Here is a 27,842-nt window from a genome sequence, read left to right as displayed (position 1 = left end):
TTATAATGCCTTTTATTATGAAAGAAATTGTTTCAGTATTTTAGAAGATCAGTTTTATTTACGATTATTAAGCAGACCTGCTCATTAATACATCTCTACTAGGGGGATGCTCTCTTAGGCTATGTCTGAGTATTGTCTGAGTACAGTCAGTACCTGTTCAACTGTACTATTTTCTTAGAATTTTACAATTTTGATTCTTGTAATTTTGATTTTTCCGTATCTCTTACTCATTTTCCTCAAGTAGATACGAGTTTCTAGTACTGAATGAGGAAAATGTAAGTAATTCCATAAGTTAAACATATAAAACGGTTAATAGCCCATTTTTTTCTAGTTAAAAATTGAATTTTTTGAGCCTATATTTCTTTATAGATGTTGATGAGTGTGAGCGGCATCCATGTGGAAATGGAACTTGTAAAAACACCGTTGGATCCTATAACTGTCTGTGCTACCCGGGGTTTGAACTCACTCATAATAATGATTGCCTGGGTAAGTACTTCATTCAGTCCTTTATTGCTTCTATTTCATTTCCACACAATGTGCTGAAATAAAAAACAAAACTAAAGAACAAAAAAAAATTATATTACTAAAATTGCAAATATGTGCCAAAAGATGTATAATTTCATTGACTGGTTTCTAGTTAACTGAAACCATAGTATTGGCCTAAATTGTCACAAGACAATATACTCTTGAATCCTTTTGTCAATCAGCCAATCATTTCAGGAAAAAAAGGTCATTCAGATCACAGTAAACATATTGGGACTGATTTATGGTTTAGGGTATTTGTATTCCCTTAATGAGATCAAAAATAGACCCTTCATTGTCTCAATGTTATTACAAGTATTTCATTTAAATCCATTCTGGATTATTTACATTCAAGTACCAGTAGCCTCCTACTTACACCTGTCATGACATTTCATTTTCCATCAGCTTTTGAAGCCAGAATGCCTTTCCCCACAAAAATAATGAATGGTGACTAGGTTTCTAGATAAGCCCTCAGAAATATCTCCTATGCGCCGTACAGGACTTTAGTCTTTGGCCCACATGGCCCACAGCAACACACAAATGTGAAATGGGAAACATAGTGAGTGGGAGAGGGTCCTGAAGTAGTTGGAGGAGAGAATAAGAGAAATGACAGCAAACGTTTATTCCTTGTTTACTGCATGCCAGGAACTGCACGGGTAATTTACAGCATAATGTGTTGTAATTCGCATGGCCCTGCAAGGTTTGTGAAAGAACTTAGGTTTTCTACCATTGTGGGACTACATCAGAGCTCATCCCCACGTCCTCATTTAACCCAACATAAGTTCCTCTCTGTTTTCTTTATTTTTCAAAATTCCACAATTGTGAAAAAAAGTAGAGCTAATTGGACATTTTATTCAACTGCTGCCTTCTTGACTAGTTTCTTAGAGCCTTTGTACAGTCAGGGAGAACTAAAACTTAAATGAAAACTTAATACTTAATGTCTTTTTTCTTTCAATTATGTTTGATATCAGCAATTCCAGTGTTTTTAATATCATTGATTTTCCTGTAATAAATAAGCTCATTTATTTGTTCTCTGAATATGCTCAGCTTAGCTCCAGGTAAAGTATATGCAAATTAGGCAATCAGATTAAATCCCACATATCCTCCTGCCTGTGGGAAAATAAATATTTTTCAGTTAGAAAGAATGGAAAGCTTCACCTTAAACCTTGATTTTTATCTGGTTCTAAATTCATGAGTTATATTAATATCAAAAATGAAAAAAATGTATCTTTATGGTTGAAAAATAGTAGGACTCTATGGGATCCTATTAATTATATGATCCTTATGATATGTGCCATTTTTCTCTGTTGATGAGGAATTGTAATATGGGATTTCGTATAAATGCATGCCAATAAGTATGTTTTTAAGTAGCGTCTTGTGAAACAATATACATGTTAAGAGCTCTTTCTGAAAAACATACTCCTGTTTGCTTACAGACATAGATGAGTGCAGTTCCTTTTTTGGTCAGGTGTGCAGAAATGGACGTTGTTTTAATGAAATTGGTTCTTTCAAGTGTCTATGTAACGAAGGTTATGAACTTACCCCAGATGGCAAAAACTGTATAGGTAAGTATCTAAATAATAAGCAGTCTTTGTGGTGTTATGTTTTGTAAAATGATGATATGTACCTCCCTCCTTTAACTTAAGAACTCATTATTATTTCATTTAATCATCAGAGCACGTGACCAAGATAAGCTATGATGGAAAATTTTAGTATAAGATATCAACAATGGGAATGTCTCATAGGCAGTGTTTTTACTGGGGACAGAGCTTGAGGCTGTCCATGTCTTAAGAAAAGTAAGCAAAGGCAACAAATAAAGAAAATTAGCCACTTGCCAAATAAGAAATATCCAAGATGTCAGAAGAGTATCTTTGGTAATATTTGTTCATGGTGACCCAGTAGATCAGAGGACCCGAGATGAATTCATGTTAATATCATTTGGCAGACAGATAAATCTATGCAACAATTATCTCGTGCTTAAATTATTTTTTCTCTTCTTTTTCTCTAAAGACACTAATGAGTGTGTCGCCCTTCCCGGCTCTTGCTCTCCTGGTACCTGTCAGAATTTGGAGGGATCCTTCAGATGCATCTGTCCCCCAGGGTATGAAGTAAAAAGCGAGAACTGCATTGGTAAGAGTAACATTTATTCTGAGGCCCACTAGTAGTTCAGTATAGTAAGACATGGTAAAGACTCTGGAAACATACTAAGTGCCAACCACTGCAAGCATGCTGACCTAAGGAATTAAACATATAGCTGCCTACATCTGTTTTACTGAACCATCAGAAATGATGGTGAGAATAAAAAACTTAGGGATGTAGGATTTTTTCGTTACCAGAAATCTAATGCTAGTCAAAGAATTTTCAGCATATGCTAATTAATCTTTTTTCCAAATGTCAACAGTGACTTTCAGTGAATTTAAAGAGTGTCTACAAAAATTGTAATCTTTGGCACCCAGTTTTAAAACAGCTATTAAAGGTGTCTAGGGTCTTAGAAATGCGAAGCAGAAAAATCTCGACAATGCTGTTGAGATATTCTTTTTCTTGGGAAGGCCTCATGTCAAAGCAGCAAATATTAATCCATTTGTCATAACAGATGTTTTTCTGTTGAAACTCTTCCAGCACAGACGAACACTGTAACCACATCAAAAGTGTGTCCCAGAATTGCCTAGTGGACATGATGAAGTCTGATCTTTTTTAGAGTTCATTTTATTTCACTTTTATACAAATTATTTTTTACAGCCTTGTTGAAATTCAGAAGCACCAGCATTTTAGTGTGGTTTTTCTAACGTGAAAAGATGCTAAGGATATTTTCTGCCTTTGAATTATCCAATTTTTTTTAATTCTATCGTCCTTGGCAAGATTCTACCTAAAGATATATCATTCTACTGTTCATATTTAAGGGAGTTAAATAGTGCAGAAGGAAGTAGTTTACTTCATAGAATTTAATTATTCTTCAGACCACATAATTAGATATTATGGGTATCCCCTAGTCATTCTGATTTTCTGATTTCTATAGTTCATTATAAGATTATCTAGTGTTTTTAATACTTAAAAAATAATAAACAATAATACTAGAATCATCTCAGTAAGAAGTTTCTTGAAAAGTTTAAGGGAGGAGGAGGCAAGATGGCCGAATAGGAACAGCTCCGGTCTACAGCTCCCAGCGTGAGTGACGCAAAAGACGGGTGATTTCTGCATTTCCATCTGAGGTGCTGGGTTCATCTCACTAGGGAGTGCCAGACAGTGGGCGCAGGTCAGTGGGTGCGTGCACTGTGCACGAGCCGAAGCAGGGCGAGGCATTGCCTCAGTCGGGAAGCGCAGGGGGTCAGGGAGTTCCCTTTCCTAGTCAAAGAAAGTGGTGACAGACGGCACCTGGAAAATCGGGTCACTCCCACCCGAATACTACGCTTTTCCGACGGGCTTAAAAAAGGGCACACCAGGAGATTATATCCCACACCTGGCTCGGAGGGTCCTATGCCCATGGAGTCTCACTGATTGCTAGCACAGCAGTCTGAGATCAAACTGCAAGGCGGCAGCGAGGCTGGGGGAGGGGTGCCCACCATTGCCCAGGCTTGCTTAGGTAAACAAAGCAGCCCGGAAGCTCGAACTGGATGGAGCCCACCACAGCTCAAGGAGGCCTGCCTGCCTCTCTAGACTCCACCTCTGGGGGCAGGGCACAGACAAACAAAAAGACAGCAGTAACCTCTGCAGACTTAAATGTCCCTGTCTGACAGCTTTGAAGAGAGCAGTGGTTCTCCCAGCACACAGCTGGAGATCTGAGAACGGGCAGACTGCCTCCTCAAGTGGGTCCCTGACCCCTGACCCCCGAGCAGCCTAACTGGGAGGCACCCCCTAGCAGGGGCAGACTGACACCTCACACGGCCCAGTACTCCAACAGACCTGCAGCTGAGGGTCCTGTCTGTTAGAAGGAAAACTAACAAACAGAAAGGACATCCACACCAAAAACCCATCTGTACGTCACCATCATCAAAGACCAAAAGTAGATAAAACCACAAAGATGGGGAAAAAACAGAACAGAAAAACTGGAAACTCTAAAAAGCAGAGCGCCTCTCCTCCTCCAAAGGAACGCAGTTCCTCACCAGCAACGGAACAAAACTGGACAGAGAATAACTTTGACGAGCTGAGAGAAGAAGGCTTCAGACGATCAAATTACTCTGAGCTATGGGAGGACACTCAAACCAAACGCAAAGAAGTTGAAAACTTCGAAAAAAATTTAGATGAATGTATAACTAGAATAACCAATACAGAGAAGTGCTTAAAGGAGCTGATGGAGCTGAAAACCAAGGCTCGAGAACTACGTGAAGAATGCAGAAGCCTCAGGAGCCGACACGATCAACTGGAAGAAAGGGTATCAGCAATGGAAGATGAAATGAATGAAATGAAGCGAGAAGGGAAGTTTAGAGAAAAAAGAATAAAAAGAAACGAGCAAAGCCTCCAAGAAATATGGGACTATGTGAAAAGACCAAATCTACGTCTGATTAGTGTACCTGAAAGTGACGGGGAGAATGGAACCAAGTTGGAAAACACTCTGCAGGATGTTATCCAGGAGAACTTCCCCAATCTAGCAAGGCAGGCCAACATTCAGATTCAGGAAATACAGAGAACGCCACAAAGATACTCCTAGAGAAGAGCAACACCAAGGCACATATTTGTCAGATTCACCAAAGTTGAAATGAAGGAAAAAATGTTAAGGGCAGCCAGAGAGAAAGGTCAGGTTACCCTCAAAGGGAAGCCCATCAGACTAACAGCAGATCTCTCGGCAGAAACTCTACAAGCCAGAAGAGAGTGGGGGCCAATATTCAACATTCTTAAAGAAAAGAATTTTCAACCCAGAATTTCATATCCAGCCAAACTAAGCTTCATAAGTGAAGGAGAAATAAAATACTTTACAGACAAGCAAATGCTGAGAGATTTTGTCACCACCAGGCCTGCCCTAAAAGAGCTCCTGAAGGAAGTGCTAAACATGGAAAGGAACAACCGGTACCAGCCGCTGCAAAATCATGCCAAAATGTAAAAACCATCAAGACTAGGAAGAAACTGCAGCAACTAACGAGCAAAATAACCAGCTAACATCATAATGACAGGATCAAATTCACACATAAAACTATTAACTTTAAATGTAAATAGACTAAATGCTCCAATTAAAAGACACAGACTGGCAAATTGGATAAAGAGTCAAGACCCATCAGTGTGCTGTATTCAGGAAACCCATCTCACGGGCAGAGACACACATAGGCTCAAAATAAAAGGATGGAGGAAGATCTACCAAGCAAATGGAAAACACAAAAAGGCAGGGGTTGCAATCCTAGTCTCTGATAAAACAGACTTTAAACCAACAAAGATCAAAAGAGACAAAGAAGGCCATTACTTAATGGTAAGGGATCAATTCAACAAGAAGAGCGAACTATCCTAAATATATATGCACCCAATACAGGAGCACCCAGATTCATAAAGCAAGTCCTGAGTGACCTACAAAGAGACTTAGACTCCCACACGTTAATAATGGGAGACTTTAACACCCCACTGTCAACATTAGACAGATCAACGAGACAGAAGGTCAACAAGGATACCCAGAAATTGAACTCAGCTCTGCACCAAGCAGACCTAATAGACATCTACAGAACTCTCCACCCCAAATCAACAGAATATACATTTTTTTTAGCACCACACCACACCTATTCCAAAATTGACCACATACTGGGAAGTAAAGCTCTCCTCAGAAATGTAAAAGAACAGAAATTATAACAAACTATCTCTCAGACCACAGTGTAATCAAACTAGAACTCAGGATTAAGAATCTCACTCAAAACCGCTCAACTACATGGAAACTGAACAACCTGCTCCTGAATGACTACTGGGTACGTAACGAAATGAAGGCAGAAATAAAGATGTTCTTTGAAAACAACGAGAACAAAGACACAACATACCAGAATCTCTGGGACACATTCGAAGCAGTGTGTAGAGGGAAATTTATAGCACTAAATGCCCACAAGAGAAAGCAGGAAAGATCCAAAATTGACACCCTAACATCACAATTAAAAGAACTAGAAAAGCAAGAGCAAACACATTCAAAAGCTAGCAGAAGGCAAGAAATAACTAAAATCAGAGCAGAACTGAAGGAAATAGAGACACAAAAGACCCTTCAAAAAATTAACGAATCCAGGAGCTGGTATTTTGAAAGGATCAACCAAAATTGACAGACCACTAGCAAGACTAATAAAGAAGAAAAGAGAGGAATCAAATAGATGCAATAAAAAATGATAAAGGGGATATCACCACCGATCCCACAGAAATACAGACTACCATCAGAGAATACTACAAACACCTCTACGCAAATAAACTAGAAAATCTAGAAGAAACGGATAAATTCCTCGACACATACACTCTCCCAAGACTAAACTAGGAAGAAGTTGAATCTCTCAATAGACCAATAACAGGATCTGAAATTGTGGCAATAATCAATAGCTTACCAACCAAAAAGAGTCCAGGATCAGATGGATTCACAGCCAAATTCTACCAGAGGTACAAGGAGGAACTGGTACCATTCCTTCTGAAACTATTCCAATCAATAGAAAAAGAGGGGATCCTCCCTAACTCATGTTATGAGGCCAGCATCATCCTGATACCAAAGCCGGGCAGAGACACAACCAAAAAAGAGAATTTTAGACCAATATCCTTGATGAACATTGATGCAAAAATCCTCAATGAAATACTGGCAAACCGAATCCAGCAGCACATCAAAAAGCTTATCCACCATGATCAAGTGGGCTTCATCCCTGGGATGCAAGGCTGGTTCAATATATGCAAATCAATAAATGTAATCCAGCATATAAACAGAACCAAAGACAAAAACCACATGATTATCTCAAAAGATGCAGAAAAGGCCTTTGACAAAATTCAACAACCCTTCATGCTAAAAACTCTCAATAAATTAGGTATTGATGGGTCGTATCTGTTTTGTGAAGACATCCTTATAATACAATGTGACAGACACTGTACTGGAGGTCTGTTCAGGAGATGGGAGCACCGCAGGAGGTTAGGGATCATTGTGGTAGTTGTGAGAGGGTGGCAGTTCAAGAAAGCCTGTCACAGAGGATTGGTGATTGTCTAGGTCACTCTTAAATGTTGGATAGGATTTTACTGATCAACCAAAGAAAGAGAACAGAAGAGGCTATTTGGAAACGTAGGCAGCATGAGCACGACAAGGAGCATAGAATGGCTGGCTCAGAAGATTGAACTCAGGCCTGCGGTCAGCGTGGAGCCATTGCAGGAGTTGTTGTGTTTGTTTTTTTTTGTTGTTGGTGGTGGTGGTGGCGGTGGTGTTGGTTTCTGCAGTTTTTTGTTGTTTTATAGAAGGGATGTGATGACTCTTTTGTTAAACTTCTACCAACATAAATTGAGAACTTGTGTGTGCCAGATACCCTGCTAGGAGCTAAAGGTGCAACAGCGAGCCAGACAGACATGTCATGTCCTCATGGAGCTTACATTCTAACATGCCTGAAAAGTAGTATTTTTTCATGTGATTAAAACATTCCATTAAATAAGTACTTCCCACAAAAAAACGATGAAAAATCACTAGTCAGGCAGGCATGCTTATTTATTTTAAGGAAGCGTTCTGGGGAAAGGGGGAAATGATAACACTGTCAAAATATGTCTCAGCCCTCCATTTCCATAGGCACAGATTTTCAAATGTAATCAGATGGACGTTTTAGAAAGGCAGCCCTGGTGGCAGTGTGACAAGAAGAAGACATTCAGGAGATGTAGACATCAGTTGAGAGACTGGTGGCAAATGATGATGGCTGTGGAAGTACTGAGGAGGTAGAAATGGCTGCCACATTCTGCTTCCATGTGGAGTGAAAAAAGGAGAGAAATAGGGGTGACTTGGGGATCACAATTTGGATTACTGAGAGAGAGTTATCAGGGAGATGGGGACCAGTTCATAGAACGTTTGGCCACATGGAGCCTGCAATGCCCATGAGACATGGAGTTGTTCATGTCAGGTAGGCAGGTAGACATACATACACCCCTAAAGATCAAAGACAGGAAGGTGGACATGGACTTGGGACTCTCTGGCACATGGTTGGTTGAAATTACAACTTTTGACTTCTGAAGCAATAATAGTTTATTTTTATGAATAAGTTAAACATACAACGTAATATCTCTTGTCTGAAATATCAGCTGGCTAGTGCACAGTGATAGTATGGACAATTGTTTATTTTCAAGTGTTGAATGGCTAATAAATACTCCCCCTGTTCTGCAGATATAAATGAATGTGATGAAGATCCCAACATTTGTCTTTTTGGTTCCTGTACTAATACTCCAGGGGGCTTCCAGTGCCTCTGCCCCCCTGGCTTTGTACTATCTGATAATGGACGGAGATGCTTTGGTAAGATTTGGAATGACTTCACTGTCACAGTTCACGCTTAGAAACTTTAAAGCTGAATTGTAAACCATCATGCTGGTATTAGTCCTAACAAAATACATGTCTATGCTAAAATACATCTGCAAGTTAGAAATTTAGGTCTCAAACATAAGCAATGAACAATTTTTAAGGTACTTTGAATTATTGCCACTGTTTCTACATTTTTATAAATTTTTTTACTAAAAGAAAAATTCTTATTCTGATTTATCAGAATGACTATGTTAATTTTGTTGTTGTCATAGCTTTTTTGTTTGTTGGTGTATGTGTTGCTTTTGATGTAATGTAACTTACTGAAAGTTACCTTGATTGTTTTTCTTAGACTATCATGCAACAGTGAAAAAAGAGACTCTGTGTGGAAATCACTTTGATACTGAGCATGATTTCTCGAATTTTCTTAGCACATTATAAAAATATTTTAAGCATATTAAATAATTAAATAATTTTATAGCCAGGTCAATCTAAATTGGCAAATGAAATCAGCAATCAAAGATTTCCGGACCTGCCTTAACTGCTGATCTAGTCTGCATCCTGTGTTCTACAATGAGAAATGTTCTGTCCAAACAGTGTTACAAAATAATTCCATCTGTAATGTTTGCTTTTTTGATTAGATACTCGCCAGAGCTTCTGCTTCACAAATTTTGAAAATGGAAAGTGTTCTGTACCCAAAGCTTTCAACACCACAAAAGCAAAATGCTGCTGTAGTAAGATGCCAGGAGAGGGCTGGGGGGACCCCTGTGAGCTGTGCCCCAAAGACGATGAAGGTAAGAGCAATGACATCATCAGACAGCACTTTGTGTACCAGTTTTTGAATGTTTGCCAGAGTGGGTTTAACCATGTAATTTATGAATATTTTGAGAGTGAAATCATCTCTTTGCATATAAGTTTTGATGGTTCATTGAACAACCTAGCCTGAGAAACTTCTTTCAGCTTTTGAATAAGACATGTCTAAGCACAGGTGGAGTTACCCTTTTATTTCATTCCCCACCTCCAAGGTTAGTATTACTTGCTTTCAAAAGTATGAATTTGAGAGGTCCAAGGCAGGAGAAAGAAGGGAATGGAAATTATATTCCAGGTTGCTGCAGGAGTCCCATGTGGGCATTGTATCGCAGGCTGTGGCTCTCAGAATGTTACATTAAATTCTGAGAAGCTGAGTCAGCACAATGGCCCTTTACAGGAAAAGATCAATAGCCTCAGGTCTCGTTGGCACCCATAAATTATAGGATAATTCCCAGCAAACTCCAGCTGGCTTGGCCTCTAGGTTAGGGATGGCTTCTGAGTGTGATGGGCAGGGAAGTTCTCTTTAGCTGCTCAGCTTTAAATGAGCAAACAGAAAGAACCAGGAGCACTGAGCAGGTGGCACCCTAGAAGGTGGCCCTCACTAAATATGCTTTTGAAATAAATCATAAAAATAAAAGAGTCTTGTTATAGACAGCTTTGTAACGGAAACATATTTAAGTGTAATTTCATGTATATTGTTCATCCTTTCTTAAGTTCTCTGATAATTTCAAGTCTTCAATAATGGAGAATTTGTATTTTTCTTTGTAGTTGCATTTCAGGATTTGTGTCCATATGGCCATGGAACTGTCCCTAGTCTTCATGATACACGTGAAGGTACGCTTTGATATATTTTATTCCTATATTCTTATTTAATACACACATATTATTTTACATTTATTTTATAACTCATGCTAACTTTACTATATAACATATAGTATATTGTATTTAACGGATGTATATGTATATAACCCTTATTTTGTATCATATACATTATACGTATATCATAAGACTATATCGTGATATATGAAATACATAGTTCTCTGACGAAGTATTTACAAGTCTGTGTTGAATAGACATACACAGTACTGGCATATCTTTTTATTTTTATTTTATTTATTTATTTATTTATTTTGAGGTGGAGTCTCACTCTGTTGCCCGCTGGAATGCAGTGGTGCGATCCAGCTGACTGCAACCTCCACTTCCTGGGTTCAAGTGATTCTCCTGCCTCAGCCTCCCCAAGTAGCTGGGATTACAGGTGTGCGCCACCATGCCTGGCTAATTTTTTTTTGTATTTTTAGTAGAGATGGAGTTTCGCCATGTTGCCCAGGCTGGTCTCAAGCTCCTGACCTCAGGTGATCCACCCACCTCGGCCTCCCAAAGTGCTGGGATTTATAAGCATGAGCCACCACGCCTGGCCGGCATATCTTTTTATATGAGGAAATTCACATGCAGTTCTATATTTTAGATGTCAATGAGTGTCTTGAGAGCCCAGGCATTTGTTCAAATGGTCAATGTATCAACACCGACGGATCTTTTCGCTGTGAATGTCCAATGGGCTACAACCTTGACTACACTGGAGTACGCTGTGTGGGTGAGTGTTGGCTCCACATTACAGAATTTTAAAGTTCTATTTTACTTCTCATATTCAGTAAAAGGTCTCTCAGGTACCCTGGGTGATGGGGGGATTTACAAATCCAGGATAAATAGCTAATAGTGGCACCTTCTTCACCAGTCTTACATTTTCCAGTCAGACCTGATTTATGTGAAGATGGAGAGAGTTACCAACCTCTGTCTTCAACCAAACATACAAAATCTTATGTGTCCTAGAGACTTACAATTGCCAAAATCTCTCATTGGATAAGAAATCCATTTTACTTTATGCCCTTCCATGCCTGCTCTTGAAGCAGAGGACCACATTCTTCTTCTGGATTTGTCATCTTTAGGGCGAGTATTGCTGCCTGGGGGCCAGAGCATTGCACATTGATCCTTCAGACCCTCTGCACTACATAGCGGCCAGCCAGCCAAGGCCCAAGGGATGCCAGGGTTACATGTGCCCTTCTCAGATCCTGGAAATGGGTGAGGGCCAAGCATGGGTCTTCCTGGGCATGCTCCTGTTAAACTAAAACATCTTTGTGGCAGTTTCTTATTCTTCTTTTTCAGATACTGATGAGTGTTCAATCGGCAATCCGTGTGGAAATGGTACATGCACCAATGTTATTGGGAGTTTTGAATGCAATTGCAATGAAGGCTTTGAGCCAGGGCCCATGATGAATTGTGAAGGCAAGTGATCTTTGTCTTAAATATTATTTCTTCTTGACATAGAAAGTGTTTTTTAATGTCTCAATATTTATTTATATTGCTTCTGATATTCTGCTGGTGAGCATACGGTGGGGTTTTTTGTTTTTTGGGTTTTTTGTTTGTTTGGTTGGTTTTTAGTTTTCCTTTAGTACAGTTAAAATAGCTGCTGTAAAGCCCTTGTCTGATCATTCCAGCATCTGGGTCATCTCAGGGTTGGCATCTCTTGATTGTCTGTTCCCTTGAAATGGAGTCACAGTTTCCTGCCTTTTCAGTATATTGGTTAATGTTGGATTTATACTCTGGATATTGTGAATGATATGCTTCGAAATCAGTTATATTACTCTGAAGAATATTGATGTATTTGTCTTAGCAGACAGTCAACTCTGGTAGGCACAATAGCAGACCCTCAGGCCTGAGAAGGGCGGTGGCTCATCTGTCAGTTCTTTAAACCTTATTCACTAGCATTCTTGATTTTGCCCCACACATGCATAGTACAGTCATGCCACTTGAGCTGACTAGATGAAAAACAAATAGTATTTCTCCTTCCCTGGCATTCTTGCCTGGGTTCCCTTTATTTAGCAGACTTCGTTGCCCTAAGGTTCCCTCCCCTCCTTCCTCTGGATGGAATCTCAGAAAGTTTCTTCTGGAGAGTTAGCTACCGGATGACAGCACTGCCAGGCCATGGTCATCTGGAGGGTAATTTCAGAAAAATAGAAGCCAAATCAATGTGAAATTACGCCCTACTGGTTGTTTGCTCTGAGTTTCAGCTCACCACTAAAAACTTCAGGTAGTTTTTATATTCTTTCCGGAGTTTATAGCTGTTATTTTTAAAGATGAGTTTGTTAGGTACTAAACTCTGCATACCAGATGTGTAAGTTCTACTATTCTATTGCTGTGTGTATGACCGCCAAGTAAATGACATCAACATTTAGTTACACAAATGATTAGAACTCTAGGCTGAGCACATTCCTGTCCATTCCTTTGGTCAGATATCAACGAATGTGCCCAGAACCCACTGCTGTGTGCTTTCCGCTGCATGAACACTTTTGGGTCCTATGAATGCACGTGCCCGATTGGCTATGCCCTCAGGGAAGATCAAAAGATGTGCAAAGGTAAGGCCACAGACACGGGAGTAGTTCGAACTTTATTTGTCATGCTGGAGATACATCTTAATGATTTTATAGTTCTCAACTAATTTCTTCTAGAGCTTTGCAGAAATATATATATGACATCATTTTGCTAGTAGATTTCCATACCTAGATAACAAGACACATGATGGTATTTTTGTAAAATCAAGTCCGAGATAAGATAGGTTGAGAAGCCCTCTATTCTCACACTCTTGGATTCTTATTAAAGCAAAGATTGCCCTTCCCTAAACTTCTTATCACTATGAGCAGTGCTGAAACTTACACATCTGGAATATAGCCAACAGCTGACAATGGCTGGGCTTCTCCTTTCTCTGTCCCACCATAAAATTACATGTTAAGTGTCAGAAGACCACACCTGTGACTTAAAAGTACTAAACTACAGCTTGCTACAGATAATTTTTTATTTTTATTTTTTGTTCTAGATCTGGACGAATGTGCTGAAGGGTTACACGACTGTGAATCTAGGGGCATGATGTGTAAGAATCTAATCGGCACCTTCATGTGCATCTGCCCTCCTGGAATGGCCCGAAGGCCCGATGGAGAAGGCTGTGTAGGTAAGCGGTAAGGGAAGGTGTCTGCTTATGTAATGCCTCCACTCCCAGCCTCATTAATGGCACTACTCCCACATCATCTTAACTGCAAGACAACTATTTTTCCAGCTGTGTTAAGGCAGTGATACAGCTAGCTTTCTTCCATCTCAGGGTCTCTGCTAATATAATAGGTTCTGGATTGTGGCATTTATGCCTGCTCAAGAATACATGCCCTTTTGATTTTTCATATTTTAAAGAAAATTGTAAATAAAACTATATGTGTTCTGTAGGTACATATGTAACCAAATAAATATATAGAAAAACATTGAAAAAGGTAAACCCTAATTCATAGAAGGAATTACTGCTAGGGAAGACATCGAGATTAGAAGTAACTAGTCTGAGGTGATTTTAGCTGTATCTGTCAATTTTAATTTTTTTACAAAAGGGTGAGTTTCTGAACTATTCTGAATTACATGTGTCATTTAAAAAATTATATATACAACAAATTGTAATTCGATTTTTTAGTTTCTTTTCATTTGTTAGATATTTCATTCAAATACAGTACTTAATAAAGTTAAAAATAGACGTACATAGGAGATGTAGTTATGCAGTGGTTCTTTCAAAAACACTGTTTTTCCAAGATCTGTTATCCTGGAAGATTAACCTAAACTCCTAAGTCATATGTGTTCCTCCAAATCTAGCACAGGGCAAAATGCTAATAACCATGTATGGAAGAAAGGAAATCAACATTCTTAATCATCGTGTCTTCTTACAGTACATGAAATTTCTTTTCATTCATTTCTCTTTTAATTTATTTGAATGAAAACAATGTATGTATGTGCTATGTTTAATCAGATTGGCTAAAATACTTAAAAATGTGTTTTAATTTTTATGCATGGAAATTTCTTATTTTTATGACTAGCTGAATTTTATATTATACTATATTACATTTAAAGATGTGTTGTCGGGAAAGAGGGAGTAAGCACTGTGATCAGATTAAGAACACAGGTTTCTGGTCATGGATCTGCCATAAATGATCTGGATGACTTGCAAGTGATTCAATTCTCTGTTCTTCAGTTCCTTCATCTGCATACAGTGAGAAACTTAGTCTGCATGATTGATAGGAGTGGTGGGGGCGGGTGTTGGGAAGGGTGTATCTGCTCTAGCTCTAAAATTCTATCATCCTCTGAACTTACTTTTTCAAAGAAAAGACCAAGAGCAGCATTCTACATTTGTATTCTTTTCGTTGTTAAACAGCACTACAAAAGATACAGGTTCTGAAACTTTTCTGATCTTCAAGCTTTTCATTATACCATGCTGATAGCTGAAATGTCTGCAAAATTTTTTTGATCATCACAAAACTCTTTGTAGAACACTTTCATGCAAACAACGTGTTTTCACAACTAGAAATTCCAGTTTAAAAACAGTAAAAATATTATTACAAAGAAAAAGTATTTACAAAAGTCAGGATGAAAAATAAAGCCACAAAAAAAAATCAATAAAAATGCCAATGCATGAAATTGGAATCAAACAAACTTACCCAAAAAAGTCGATTGCAACGGAAACTAAAAGTATTACAGTTAAGGGAATTAAAATTATACAGGAAATCTAAAACCTCTTTAATGAAAACCATAAACCTAATCAGAGACGGAAACTTGACTATGCAATATATTATGCCTCAGTAATTATTTCTTAAACAAATAAATGAATCAAGAAATCTGATAAGTAGAACATTTTTTTACCAAGATCATTAAATTTTCTTCTTTAGACTTTGGCAGTCAGTCCCAATTTTTTAAAGTTTATCCAACAATCTTTGATTAGAGAAGATCAGGGACATAAGCAAATGAGAAAAGTATGGAGTGTTTTTGTAGAGACCCATTTCTACACTGCAGTGTGAAAATAGGTAGATGCAAAAGAGAAAATACTGGGATGCTATTTAATTATCAACAAACTAGTCTTCTAGACATGGAGACTGCCGGAGGTGAGGCAGGAAGAGGAGAAGCAGCAACTATCAGAGATTCTAAGGCTTTAAGAACTTTTTTTATCAGAGCCACACGACTCCCTAAATTACCTGAAAGCCCGAGTGTAGTGCCTCAAAGGTAGAGAGCATGGCAGATTTGGTGAGAGGATGTTCATACAACAAACATGAATTGAAACTACACATTAGGCCCACTTTAGCACCCGTGACCAGCTACACTATTTTTCAGCCAGTAGCTGAACTGGAGAAAATTGTTCAAAGATGAGTAATTACACAAGACCAGCGTAGCTGAAGCTTGTGCAGGAGAGTGGCATGAAGTGGGTCTAAAGGTAGGCAAATACCATGGAAAAGAATTTGGTTTTATGCTAAAAGTGTTATGGCAGAGTGACTCTGAGTATGGGCCCTGGGGATGGACTATGAATGTTAGCAATCTAGGTTCATATGTGCTAGCTCTGTGACCCTTAGCAAGTTGGCTTAAATATGTGCCTCAGATTCCTCATGTAAAAACAAATAGGAATTTTGAGCACACTTTCATAGGATATTGGGAGGGTTAACTTAAAAAATTCACATGAAACCCTTAGTACAGTGCTTGGCATAGAGTAAGATTTCAATTAAGTATTAGTTGTTATTTCCTGTTTTACACATTTTTAAAGATATCTGGCTGCCTTATAGGTAATGGATTTGAAGGAGGTGGTAGCAGAAACAAGGATTTCATTTAGGTGACTGTCTTAAACACCCAGATGAGAGAAAAAGGAGGCTCAGATTAGGGCCACCATAGTGTGGAAAAGGAGTGGACAGATTCAGAAAATGTATTGGAAATAATCAACAGATTGGATTTCTGATGGATTGATTGAATATGTATAAAAGATAAGTCCCAGGATTTTTGCTTGAGTGACTAAAGTAAATTAGCTTAGTATAATAATTTACTTGATGCTACTGTTAACTGATATGGAAAAGATTGGAAGAAACAGGTTTCGTTGGGGACACAGAAGAATAAAAGTTCTGTTTTGGTCATGCTCAGTGTCAGATATGTTCTAGCTTTCCAAGTGGGAATATCAAGTCAGCAGACATATTTATGAGCCATAGATGTAAATTGCTAGCAAATCGATAGTGTTTGAAAAATTATGGGATTGACTGAGAACACCAAGAGAGAGATCCTGGAGAGTAGGAGGAGCAGGGCTCCTTCCCAGGACACTGGACTCTGGTTGTTCCAACATTTAGAGAGACTATTAGGAGACTCTATTAGGAGTCTAATATTAGGAGACTAAGAAAGAGTAGCCAGCAAGATAGGAAGTTCTCCATGTCCGTGTGATGTCCTGAGAACTAAAGTGGCCACTTTTGTATGATGCTACTAAGATGTAGAGTAACATAGAGTTGTAATTAGATTTGGTGACTTCTTCAGGAGCTTTCAGTGGAGCACACACATTAAGGAAACAATCAGTGATGAGGAAGTGGAATTTATCGCCATGGATCATTCTTCCAGAAATTTTGTTCTGAAAGTGAATCAATACATGTGGCAGTAGCCATAGGGGTAATAGGTGAATAAAAGAGTTTTTTGTATTGTTTTAAGATGAAAGTTACTAGAGAATTTATGCTGAGGGAATGATTCCTTGAAAAGGGAGTATTGTGAAATCTGGGAAGGCAATCTAGAGTACCGGTGCAAGAGCTGGCCTTGGAGAAAAAACAAAGATAGTTTAGCTGTTGGAAGAAGACAAAAGGTTGAAAGTGAGGGCACAGCCCAGTGGTTCATAGGGGAGAGATGTCTGATGTGTCTGAGTGTGTAATGTCATTTTAGAAAGTGAGAGTGTGAAGATACTAAGAAGTATAGTAGGATTGTTGACGGAGGATCATGTACCCATTTGAGATTTGAGTCTTGAGTCTTGAGTCTCATTGAAATGAAGCCTGTTTTCCTCTAGGCTGTCATGCTGCACTGGATTGGACATAGAGTAGGTAGAAGTAGGGGAGCATCGGACAAGAGTGATGGACAATGGAAAGGTCGATAATTGACAATCCTGGTGCAGCCCACAAATTGTCAAAGGGTAGAAAGTAAATGCTGGAAATTAACATTATTTAGGTAGAGCAACATCACTCCAAGATACACCCTATTAAAGTTACAAATTTCAACAGAAAAAAGAATCAGGCAACTTTTTTTCAACCTCTTCTCAGTAATTCTTTATGCCAATGTCAATAAAGCAAAATTAATCTAAGAATTTGAAGCACAAATTATGTACTACAGCAGAAGCTGTATTATACATAATCAAACTTGGAAGAACTCAGGCAGTATATCCTGAGTTCTTCCAAGAACGCTTTTAGTTCAAAAGCCCTTTTTGAAAAAAAATAATTCAGACAAATCAAATACAATTCAAAATCAGGGTGAATGACGTTAAGGATAGGATTAGACCAAGGCAACAGACCTTGCACCCTCAGATTCTAGAAATAATAAAGTAAAAAAACTTTTTAATTCATAACTCATTACTTTTGTATATACCTTTAAATTTCTGAATTAAGTGTTTTTTTTCTAAAAGAGGAAAAAAATAATCACAGGAGGCACATCATGGTGAATTTCAAAACACTAAGAAGGAAATGAAAATCCTTAAAACTTCCAGAGAGAAAAACCAGATTTCTTACAAATGAACAGTAACACTGGTTTAAAAAATAATAATAAAGGAGCTGTATTTTGAAAGCATTCTAAGGGAAAATAATTTTGAACTAAAATGCTATACTCAATCAAGTATGAAAACAAAAGAAGACATGGTCGGAAATCTGTTTTAGAATACTTATAGCCCTCTTAAATAATTACCGGCCGGGCACGGTGGCTCACACCTGTAATCCCAGCTCTTTGGGAGGCCGAGGCAGGCAGATCACGAGGTCAGGAGATCGAGACCATCCTGGCTAACATGGTGAAACCCTGTCTCTACTAAAAATAAAAATAAAAAAATTAGCTGGGCGTGGGGGCAGGCGCCTGTAGTCTCAGCTACTCAGGAGGCTGAGGCAAGAGAATGGCGTGAACCCAGGAGGCGGAGCTTGCAGTGAGCCAAGATTGCACCACTGCACTCCTGCCTGGGCGACAGAGCGAGACTCTGTCTCAAATAAATAAATAAATAAATAATCACCAAACTACATACACTAATTTTTTAAAATTAATTGAAGTGGAAGAAATAATATAAATGGACCAATGGTGAGCCAAGAAACCAGTAAGCCTCATTAATTTAAACAGATGCTGATGGCGCACTAAAAATCTAACAAACCAAAACTTCTAGATAACATCAACATGGCAGGTGGTTCAGGGAGAGAGCAGAGATAAGTAAATTTATGCAAAGGTGCTTACTATGGCCGAGAGCTTTCAAAATAGATGCTTCTTGGCATTGATAGAAAATTATTCATTAAGAATGTGTGTTGAAGTTGTTCAGTGGTTTCCACTGTAAGAATTGAAAGAAGACTGTAACTTCCAAATATGAGTTCAGAGGGAAAAGGAGGGCATAGGAAGAGGGCAATCACACAGTAAATATAAAACAATATAAAATGTCAGGTGAGACTCTAAACATATCAGTAATCATGACAGATATAAGTGGTTTAAACTACTGGTTAAAAGATAAATGTGTTTTTAAGAATTCTGCTAGGTTCTCTTTAATAGAATTGTAGTACCAAAATTGAAATCTGAGATAGGTTGAAAATAAAAATATTCAAGGCAAATACTAATAAAAGCAAAGTGCCTGCAAATATAAATGTCAGTAAATTTTTAAAGATTTTAACTATAAGGATGAAAGGAGCCATTTATCAAAAAGATGTAATTGTCATGCACTCTTATGCTCCTAACAACACAGCTTTGAAAAAAACCTCAAACAAAATTTACAAAATATCAAAAAAGCACAAAAAGTAAGGATATAGAGAATTTTAATGAAAACAATTTTGTTGAAGTAGGTTTATTTATCACCAACCAAAAGAGCAGTATTACTTAAACTTCCTCTCCCATTAACTACCCTCACAGACCATAGTTGTTCCTGTGATTTTACTCAAAACCAATTTAGCAGCTTGTCCTTTATTCCTGGCCTGTGAGGCTTTTACTGTACTCATCACCCATACCCAACGCCCACCATCCGTCTCCCCACACCTTTCTCTAATATCACAGAAACTGACATTCTTTTCCCCAGAGTTCCCGTCCTTGCCTGGTGTCTCAGGGCAATTCTATTCCTTTTGGGGACCAATTTTCAATTCTATATATTAACACTATCCCTTCTCTGCAGAAGATAAAGAAAAGAAAGAAGAAGACAACATTATCTTAAGAAAGAACCCACCAAGAAGGATGAAGTAAAGCTAAAAATAAATTAATATTCACACATGACCATTTTTAATCTCATCATATTAGTATTTTGGCAAAGAAGTGTTAAATAAGATATAACCCATTAGAAGATAGCTTGTAAATTATAATTTTACAGTTTTCTCATTATTCATATTGTTTGTTTTTCTAAAGATGAAAATGAATGCAGGACCAAGCCAGGAATCTGTGAAAATGGACGTTGTGTTAACATTATTGGAAGCTATAGATGTGAGTGTAATGAAGGATTCCAGTCAAGTTCTTCAGGCACTGAATGCCTTGGTAAGTTGACATCCAAATATATTATACTTGGTAGATAAAACATCTGTTCATGATGTCATCACAGAAGAGCTCCACATATATATTCTTGTCTGCTAAACAAATCCCCCAATCTCAATAATCCACATACTTCTTCTTAAAGATGCACATCTATTAAAATGATGTATTTGTACATGTGTGTGTTATATGCACATCTATGTGTAATGTAAATAACAATCTTAAATAGTCTTTCCAAAATTAAGATTAATTAAGTTCTTTGGAAAATTTGGCTTTAGTAAAACTTACATCAGAGGATGATTTAATTCCAAAAGAAAATATTTGCAATATGAGGTAAGCTCTGCCACAGTTAATGCAAAATAAATGCCATATTTCAAAAATGCAGGGAAGGTTACTTTTTATATTGTGGTACAGAAAAAAAATGTTTTACAAAACCTTTTTATGGGAAATATACATCTCAGACATTATATTTTATTTTAATGTTAAAATGCATACATTATAAATCATTGTAGTTAATTATGGCAGCTGCAAAAAGTGTGCTGTAGTAAAATTCAAGGTAAACAAAGAAATAAGAGCAGTAAGCTGTTTGACTCATCACTTGATTTAACATAAAAAGAGTATTTCAACTATATCACATTTTTTTCTGAATGACGTCATATGCTTCAAATTCCAAGAAATTTTTGATCAAAAAAACATTTTTTGTTTATTGTTATCTCTAATCTATACCTTTACTAACATCAGTCTTTTAGGAAATAGGAAAAGTAACCTACATATAAAGTGTAATTTTCTGTTCATTTTATTAACAGTTTGGCTAGGATTGTTTATAAAACTGTATTAAAGATTTAATTGGCTTTTAAATCTGAAAAAAATCATTTTATTTATATTTTTATAAAATCTACTCAGTCCAAGTGTTTGAACAGTCTTTCAGATGTAGAAAATATGAGATATCAGATTGAATAAGTACCAAGCTCATAAAATATAGTCTAGAATTTGCTTTCCAGAAACTAATCCTGGCACTCATTTGTTTGAAGGAAAATAATTTAATTTGATTTTCCTTTCACTTGTATTCTACAGAAATGGTAGGTCACTATCATTTAGTTGGCAATGGATTGGAGGAAAAAATCTATTTCTAAAGTATAGTATCACTTTTTGTCAAATTTAATAAACTGTAGTCTGTAGTGAAAGAATATGCTATGAACTTAACTGCCAGCAAAACTTAAATAATTAAGACATTAAGCTGTCTTAATTATTCCTAAGGAGGAAATTCTTGACTGCCCTGCTTAATTTGAAAGCCAGGATAATGAAATGTCAGTTCTGCATCCTTAACTCTTTCTACTTTGCCATTTCAGACAATCGACAGGGTCTCTGCTTTGCAGAGGTACTGCAGACAATATGTCAAATGGCATCCAGCAGTCGCAATCTCGTCACTAAGTCAGAATGCTGCTGTGATGGTGGGCGAGGCTGGGGCCACCAGTGCGAGCTTTGCCCACTTCCTGGAACTGCCCAGTACAAAAAGATATGTCCTCATGGCCCAGGATATACAACTGATGGAAGAGGTAAGGAGTTGAGGAAATTTATTCATATAATCAACACATTAAATTTTATGAATTCAGATAAATGTGAAGGAAAAGTGAAAAATTGATACAATCAAAAGAGTAGCTAAAATGTTTATACCTTGATATTTATATTTGATGTGTGTTTTCATATATATGTATATAGAAAGAATAATCTTTGCTAATGCTTTAGAGATTTTAGGAGTTAATCTTCGTATCAGACCTAAGGGGTAGAATGTATTATTCCCATTTTAACAGATGAGGAAAATGAAGCACAAAGCTAAGGTAACAATAAGTAATTTTCCCAAGATCACACACTTTTTAAGGGATGGACTTTGAGGGGGTAGCTTTCTAGATTCCCCCCAAAATCATACATGCTTAGATTGCAAAATGGTTAGTCTTAAACAGGGCTTTCACCAGAGTCTCCCTTTATCCCTTCCCATCACTTGAGATTATTTTTCCATCACATCCATGTTGCTGTTCACCTGAATGATGAACAGGTGCTCCAGTGCTATTAGGAATGTTTGCAGTTAGTTATCTCATCTCCATTTCTTCATTTCTCTTTGATTCTAACCAGTTTTACCCTTGCATATATGTTAACTCCTGATTGTGTTGTTTTGGTCCACAGATATTGATGAATGTAAGGTAATGCCAAACCTCTGCACCAATGGTCAGTGCATCAATACCATGGGCTCATTCCGATGCTTCTGCAAGGTTGGCTACACCACAGACATCAGTGGAACCTCTTGTATAGGTAACGATGGACACCTCTATATCCAGGGGTTTGGGGGCTAATCAACTACTGTTTCCTGCAAGTCACTCATTATCAGTACAGTGTCTTTATTATGGAGCTTTGGAATATATATTTTATTAAAATGTTGCCATCCTCTCAATAATGTGCTTCTTAATCACACAGCACTTGGCCTTTGTCCAGTAATGTGGGATGTAGAATTGTACACTTCATCAAAAAAAAACTCTGTTCAATCAAGGAAACAAAAATCACAAATACATACTTTCAACATTTTATATTTTAATTTAAAATTTAAAGTGCACATTTGTTTGTCACTCTTTGAAGGAAAAGGGCTTTTTCTTATGAATATGTGTGTTTGTGTATATTAAGAGAATGTTTTCCATGTTTCTCTTTGCTATTATTTTGCATAAAGTATACCAAGTAAGCATTACCTAAATAAAATTTCCAGCTGCGGAGCAGTCTCAGTACAGAATCCTTCTACCATTTTACAATTTATTTTTCTTATTCGGTTTTTTATTGTCTCACTCACACCAATATATGACAGTCGTGGGGCAGAAAGGACTTAGACTTTTGTCGGGTCTTTCCAAAGTATTCAACTTCATTTTTATTAAAGAAAAAATTTTTTTTCTCCTTTATATTTCATTAGCTTACTTGATATTCTATCAAATTACCTATGTCAATAACAAGCACACTTGGCATTAAAAGGTTAAGAAAACCCAACTGACTTCTTTGAAACAGAAGAGCATGAGTAATAGAGAATAGGCCATTAATCATAAGCATTCAGCATTCTGTGGGCATCAACGCCGTATGTTATATGGAGGAAATGGAGATTGTCTGCTATCACTCAGAGTCCGAGTAAGAAAGAGATGGCATATTTCAAGGAGGACAATTCAAGGAGGGTCTAACAAAAAGACTGTCTATACACGCGTGAGCAGTGTGCACAAAAGCCAGGAGGCGTAGTGCTGTGTGCTGGGGCTGTACTACCCCTGGGCCAAAAGAAAAGAGTCAGAGGTTATTGGAACCTAGAAAAAGAAAGTTGTGCTCAGAGGACTGCCTTGAGAGGACCTCTGACAGCTGCTCCAGTGACTCAGCCAGCCTGAGCCTATCTTGCAGGGAGGGAGTTGAGGAAATAAGGGCCAGACAGAAGACAGAGGGCAAGGGAGAGCCTCTGGATGGAGTCTGTAGAGCTCCATCTCCTGGGCCTGAGAGCAGGGTGGACCAGGGTGAGGACCGAATCTGAAGGGGAAAGTGGAAGGTTTCCAGCACCATCTGTGATCCCACAAGATGCTTAAGGGAGCCTCAGTAAAGAGAGTTTAAGAGAACTTGTGCCACATCCATGTGTCAAAAATAGAGAAACTCTTATTAAGTTTATGATTCTCAGGTTGTAAACCAAAGTATATTAATCTAAAGAATTTAGTAATTTTGGACCCAGACAGTTGTCTAGACATCATAATATTTACCCAAGATCCATAGATTGATTTACAAAGTAAACCCGCATGTTACTTTAGAAAAAATCCTTCTGTGCATCATTTCTCTCTGGCTATATTCCACTTTAAGTTGAACAGGAAAAACAAAAAGAATGAAGTGAGAATATGGAAGGAGAAAAGAGTCTGGTTGTTTCTTTTAACCAGTAATTTAATCTTCACATCACTTTTACTTAGACCTTGATGAATGCTCCCAGTCCCCGAAACCATGCAACTTCATCTGCAAGAACACTGAGGGGAGTTATCAGTGTTCATGTCCGAGGGGGTATGTCCTGCAAGAGGATGGAAAGACATGCAAAGGTGAGTGAAGAGTCTCTGACAATCGTGACCCTAGTCTGTATCTTTTCTTTCAAATTTAAATATTAGATTATCAGGAATTATGCCATGTGCATCACCTTCATTAAAAGGTCCCATCCTAGTGGCCATGTTATTGCTCATAGAAAAACTCTACCAATAGGCTCATTGCAGGAAGCAGAGAGGATTAAAACCCAAGTTAAAACAGTTTGCTTCTTATAGAAAACTGCATAAATTTTAAAAAATAAAATAAAACAAAAGTTTTGGTGTGGGAAGAGATCAAAACAAATCACTGAAATAAGATATTTGTTGTTGTTGCTTATCTAAGCTTTTATTTCTCTAAACTACCTTTATTACAGGTTTGCTGTGGAAAAGTGAGAATGGATAGGTAAATTTAAATTTTTTGCTTAGGTGGTATCAAAAGTAATTATTTATCAAGATAAATTAGATCATTAAAATAGCTTCAATACTATACTCATATATTTGATTTTATAGTAAGCCTCATCAGAATTAAATTAATGGACTGAGCAAATTTTTAAAATGTAGATTATTCTCAGTAAAATGAGGTTTTATTTCCAAGGCATATCAAAAAAAAAAAAATAATAGCAAGCACCGCTTGGACCTGTTTAGTGAACTGATATGGGTCCGTGTTGTACATTGTTTATGAGTGTGACTAAAGACTCCATATCAAAAAAAGTGAGTATGACTAAAGCGTTTTTTAAGCTGTAAAATAATGAATTAGTCTTGCCTACATCTTATGTGGTACATTTATTTTAAATATAGTTTCCAAATTAAGTTTTAGTATAGCCAAAATCAAATTTTGAGTTTTTAATTAGTAGGGTCCAAATATCAATACAATTTGTGACTAGAATTACAGATGTTGTATTTTGCTTCCTCTAATATTAATGCCCGTGTTTTCATCTGAATGTGGAGACTCTTAGTGTTTCTGTTCGGCCCTTCATCAGTTTCTAGATTCTGTTTCATTTTTATTTAATCCTTCCTTTAATAGGAATCAGTAATCAGCCATGTACTATACTGCATTCAATGCAAGAATTGTAACCTTTGGATAGTATCTGTGAGAACAGTTCATGGAAACTGCTATGATTCTGCCATTCAGTTTCTTATGTTATATATTGCCTTAATTGTCCTATCATCCTAGCCCGTAATATTTATTCTGCTTAAATATGTAAAAAGAAACTGTTTGCCATATGCCTATGGAAATCTACGAAGCTCCCAGCAAAAATCTAGACAAAATGCTTCTAATGGAGCATGTGCATCTTCTGTGGCTTCACAAGAAAGGAAACATAGCCAGATAGTCTACTGTGATTTTCATTGGCTTCTCTCTAATTTCAGACCTTGATGAATGTCAAACAAAGCAGCATAACTGCCAGTTCCTCTGTGTCAACACCCTGGGGGGGTTTACCTGTAAATGTCCACCTGGTTTCACACAGCATCACACTGCTTGTATCGGTAAGACAAAGTTACAAATGGGAAATTTTACAAACTTCTAGTAGATGCATAAAAATTATATTTAAAATTATAAACGGAAGAATGTCCTGGTATTTATATTCAATAACCAATACCCCATAGTTTGTGGTCTAAAGAAGTTGCCAATAATATAGATATTTTCAGGAACAATATCCAAAGGGGAAAAAAAGGCCTTTTTAGTCCAAGCACCTGCACAGTAGCCATATTTCAAGCAGTGCCTTTATATCATGTTCTCAATATAACCATGGTGTTCAGACAAAATATGATTAAAGGCTCACTGTAATTTAGAACATGTTAACAAACATATTGAGCTTTTATTTTAGAAGACACATGTTAAGGAACTTTAGTCAGTGTACCTTCAATCACTCCAAAATATGCTCAAATCTCAAACCTCTTAAAATACACTTTTTCTTACCACTTTTGTCTTTAATATGACAGTGAATTTTGGTATAAATTTTCCCAAAATGCCATTTTCACATCATGAAACTTAGGTTTTCATACATTGCTTTTTACTTCCCATGAAACTTAAGACATGTTATGATTGGAAAGTTTGACGCTCTGCTTCTTGATGCTTTGCCAGACAACAACGAATGTGGGTCTCAACCTTCGCTTTGTGGAGCAAAGGGAATCTGTCAAAACACTCCAGGCAGTTTCAGCTGCGAATGCCAAAGAGGGTTCTCTCTTGATGCCACCGGACTGAACTGTGAAGGTTAGTTGATTTGCTCAAAAATTCTTAATCTAATAACAGTAAACCATATATATTTTTAACTTCCAAGACAAATTGGTATAATCTGAAAAAAAGAAAAAAAAGTATTGAACAAAATAGGACCCAGCAACTTATTCCTGGTCATAAATTTCTATGTATCACTTTGGGGACAGAGGGAAACTTAAATGCAGTGAAACAAAAGTTCTGTGATTATGAATTGACTTTTAAAGTAACTGTTGACTAATCGTGGATCTGAGAAAGAATTGAGTTGAAAAAGAATTCTGTGCCTAATATGGTTTGCGGTAGTGTACAAGCATACCAGAAAAAAATAATAATTGACCTTTTGTTCCATGATTCTTAAATGTATAAGAATTAAATATAAAAAGAATCTGTCATCAGAGAGAATTGAACAAATGTACTGAACATGCTAAGGTGAAATGATGGGCTGTTTCTGTTTTTTACGAGTCAAGCTCCCGCTTCACTCCTTCACTTTCCTACAGTTGACCTTGGTCTCCTCTGCAATAACTATTTCCTGTAAAATCCACGGGAACATTTAAGTGGGAACAAAATAAGAACATGCTTGCAGTTAAGAAAATTTCATCTAGTTCTTCACTATTTATATTGCAAGTGGCAGTATATGACAAGAAAAATGTATTAGGATTTGTGTCTTATAAACACCCATGCCAGAGATTATGAGACTATATTTATTTCCCTTACATTCTTATATCGTATTGCAATTTATAGTTTTCTTGATTTTAATCACCCTTTTAACATTAACTATTCTTAGAAATATATGATTTGGATTTCTAGAAATATACGTTAAGTATTTAATTTGCTCTCTGTAAGGGTTGTGGGGCTTTTATATGTATCTCATTTTCAGCAAAGAAAAATTCAGTTTTTAAAATGTCAATTTTAATATTTTATCTTTCAAATCGTTGAGATATTGAAAGTATTCTGAACCTACAGCTGTTTGCCACATGCGAGTTCAGCTCATGACCATCCCCATAAGATACCATTTATTAATTATCCATGTAAATTTGTTACACCCCTCAGACATGCCAATTTTATTTTACTCTTTATGGATAGATTTCAAATATTCGGTTGTCATTCCAAAAAAGCATACATAAATAAAGAAATTATTCCACATGTATAATAATACCACATCTTGTCTAAAAATAACATATTTAAATACTTAAGAGGGATTTGCATCTAATTAATCTTGAATGGTAATAAAAATTTTTACGTGCAATGTAATTGTACTTTTTAGGTATCTCTGTAA

General features: G+C 37.1%; 1 protein-coding gene across 1 annotated transcript in view; it reads left to right on the top strand.

Annotated features, from left to right (window-relative positions):
* Nucleotides 1-27,842, top strand: part of FBN2 (fibrillin 2) — a 277,129-nt gene that overhangs the window by 234,636 nt on the left and 14,651 nt on the right. The window contains exons 46-61 of the mRNA XM_031011267.3: nt 370-486; nt 1,959-2,087; nt 2,533-2,652; nt 8,804-8,929; nt 9,574-9,726; nt 10,511-10,576; nt 11,208-11,333; nt 11,903-12,022; nt 13,030-13,152; nt 13,611-13,742; nt 20,168-20,293; nt 21,637-21,843; nt 22,469-22,594; nt 24,253-24,375; nt 25,723-25,839; nt 26,438-26,566. Coding sequence (XP_030867127.2) covers nt 370-486; nt 1,959-2,087; nt 2,533-2,652; nt 8,804-8,929; nt 9,574-9,726; nt 10,511-10,576; nt 11,208-11,333; nt 11,903-12,022; nt 13,030-13,152; nt 13,611-13,742; nt 20,168-20,293; nt 21,637-21,843; nt 22,469-22,594; nt 24,253-24,375; nt 25,723-25,839; nt 26,438-26,566 — 2,040 coding nt within the window. The remainder of the gene's footprint in view (nt 1-369; nt 487-1,958; nt 2,088-2,532; nt 2,653-8,803; nt 8,930-9,573; nt 9,727-10,510; nt 10,577-11,207; nt 11,334-11,902; nt 12,023-13,029; nt 13,153-13,610; nt 13,743-20,167; nt 20,294-21,636; nt 21,844-22,468; nt 22,595-24,252; nt 24,376-25,722; nt 25,840-26,437; nt 26,567-27,842) is intronic.

Source organism: Gorilla gorilla, chromosome 4 (genome assembly GCF_029281585.2).
Source record: "Gorilla gorilla gorilla isolate KB3781 chromosome 4, NHGRI_mGorGor1-v2.1_pri, whole genome shotgun sequence".
In the NCBI taxonomy this organism is placed as follows: domain Eukaryota; kingdom Metazoa; phylum Chordata; class Mammalia; order Primates; family Hominidae; genus Gorilla; species Gorilla gorilla.
The sequence above is the reverse complement of the archived record's forward strand: the minus strand, read 5'-3'. Positions and strand labels throughout refer to the sequence as shown.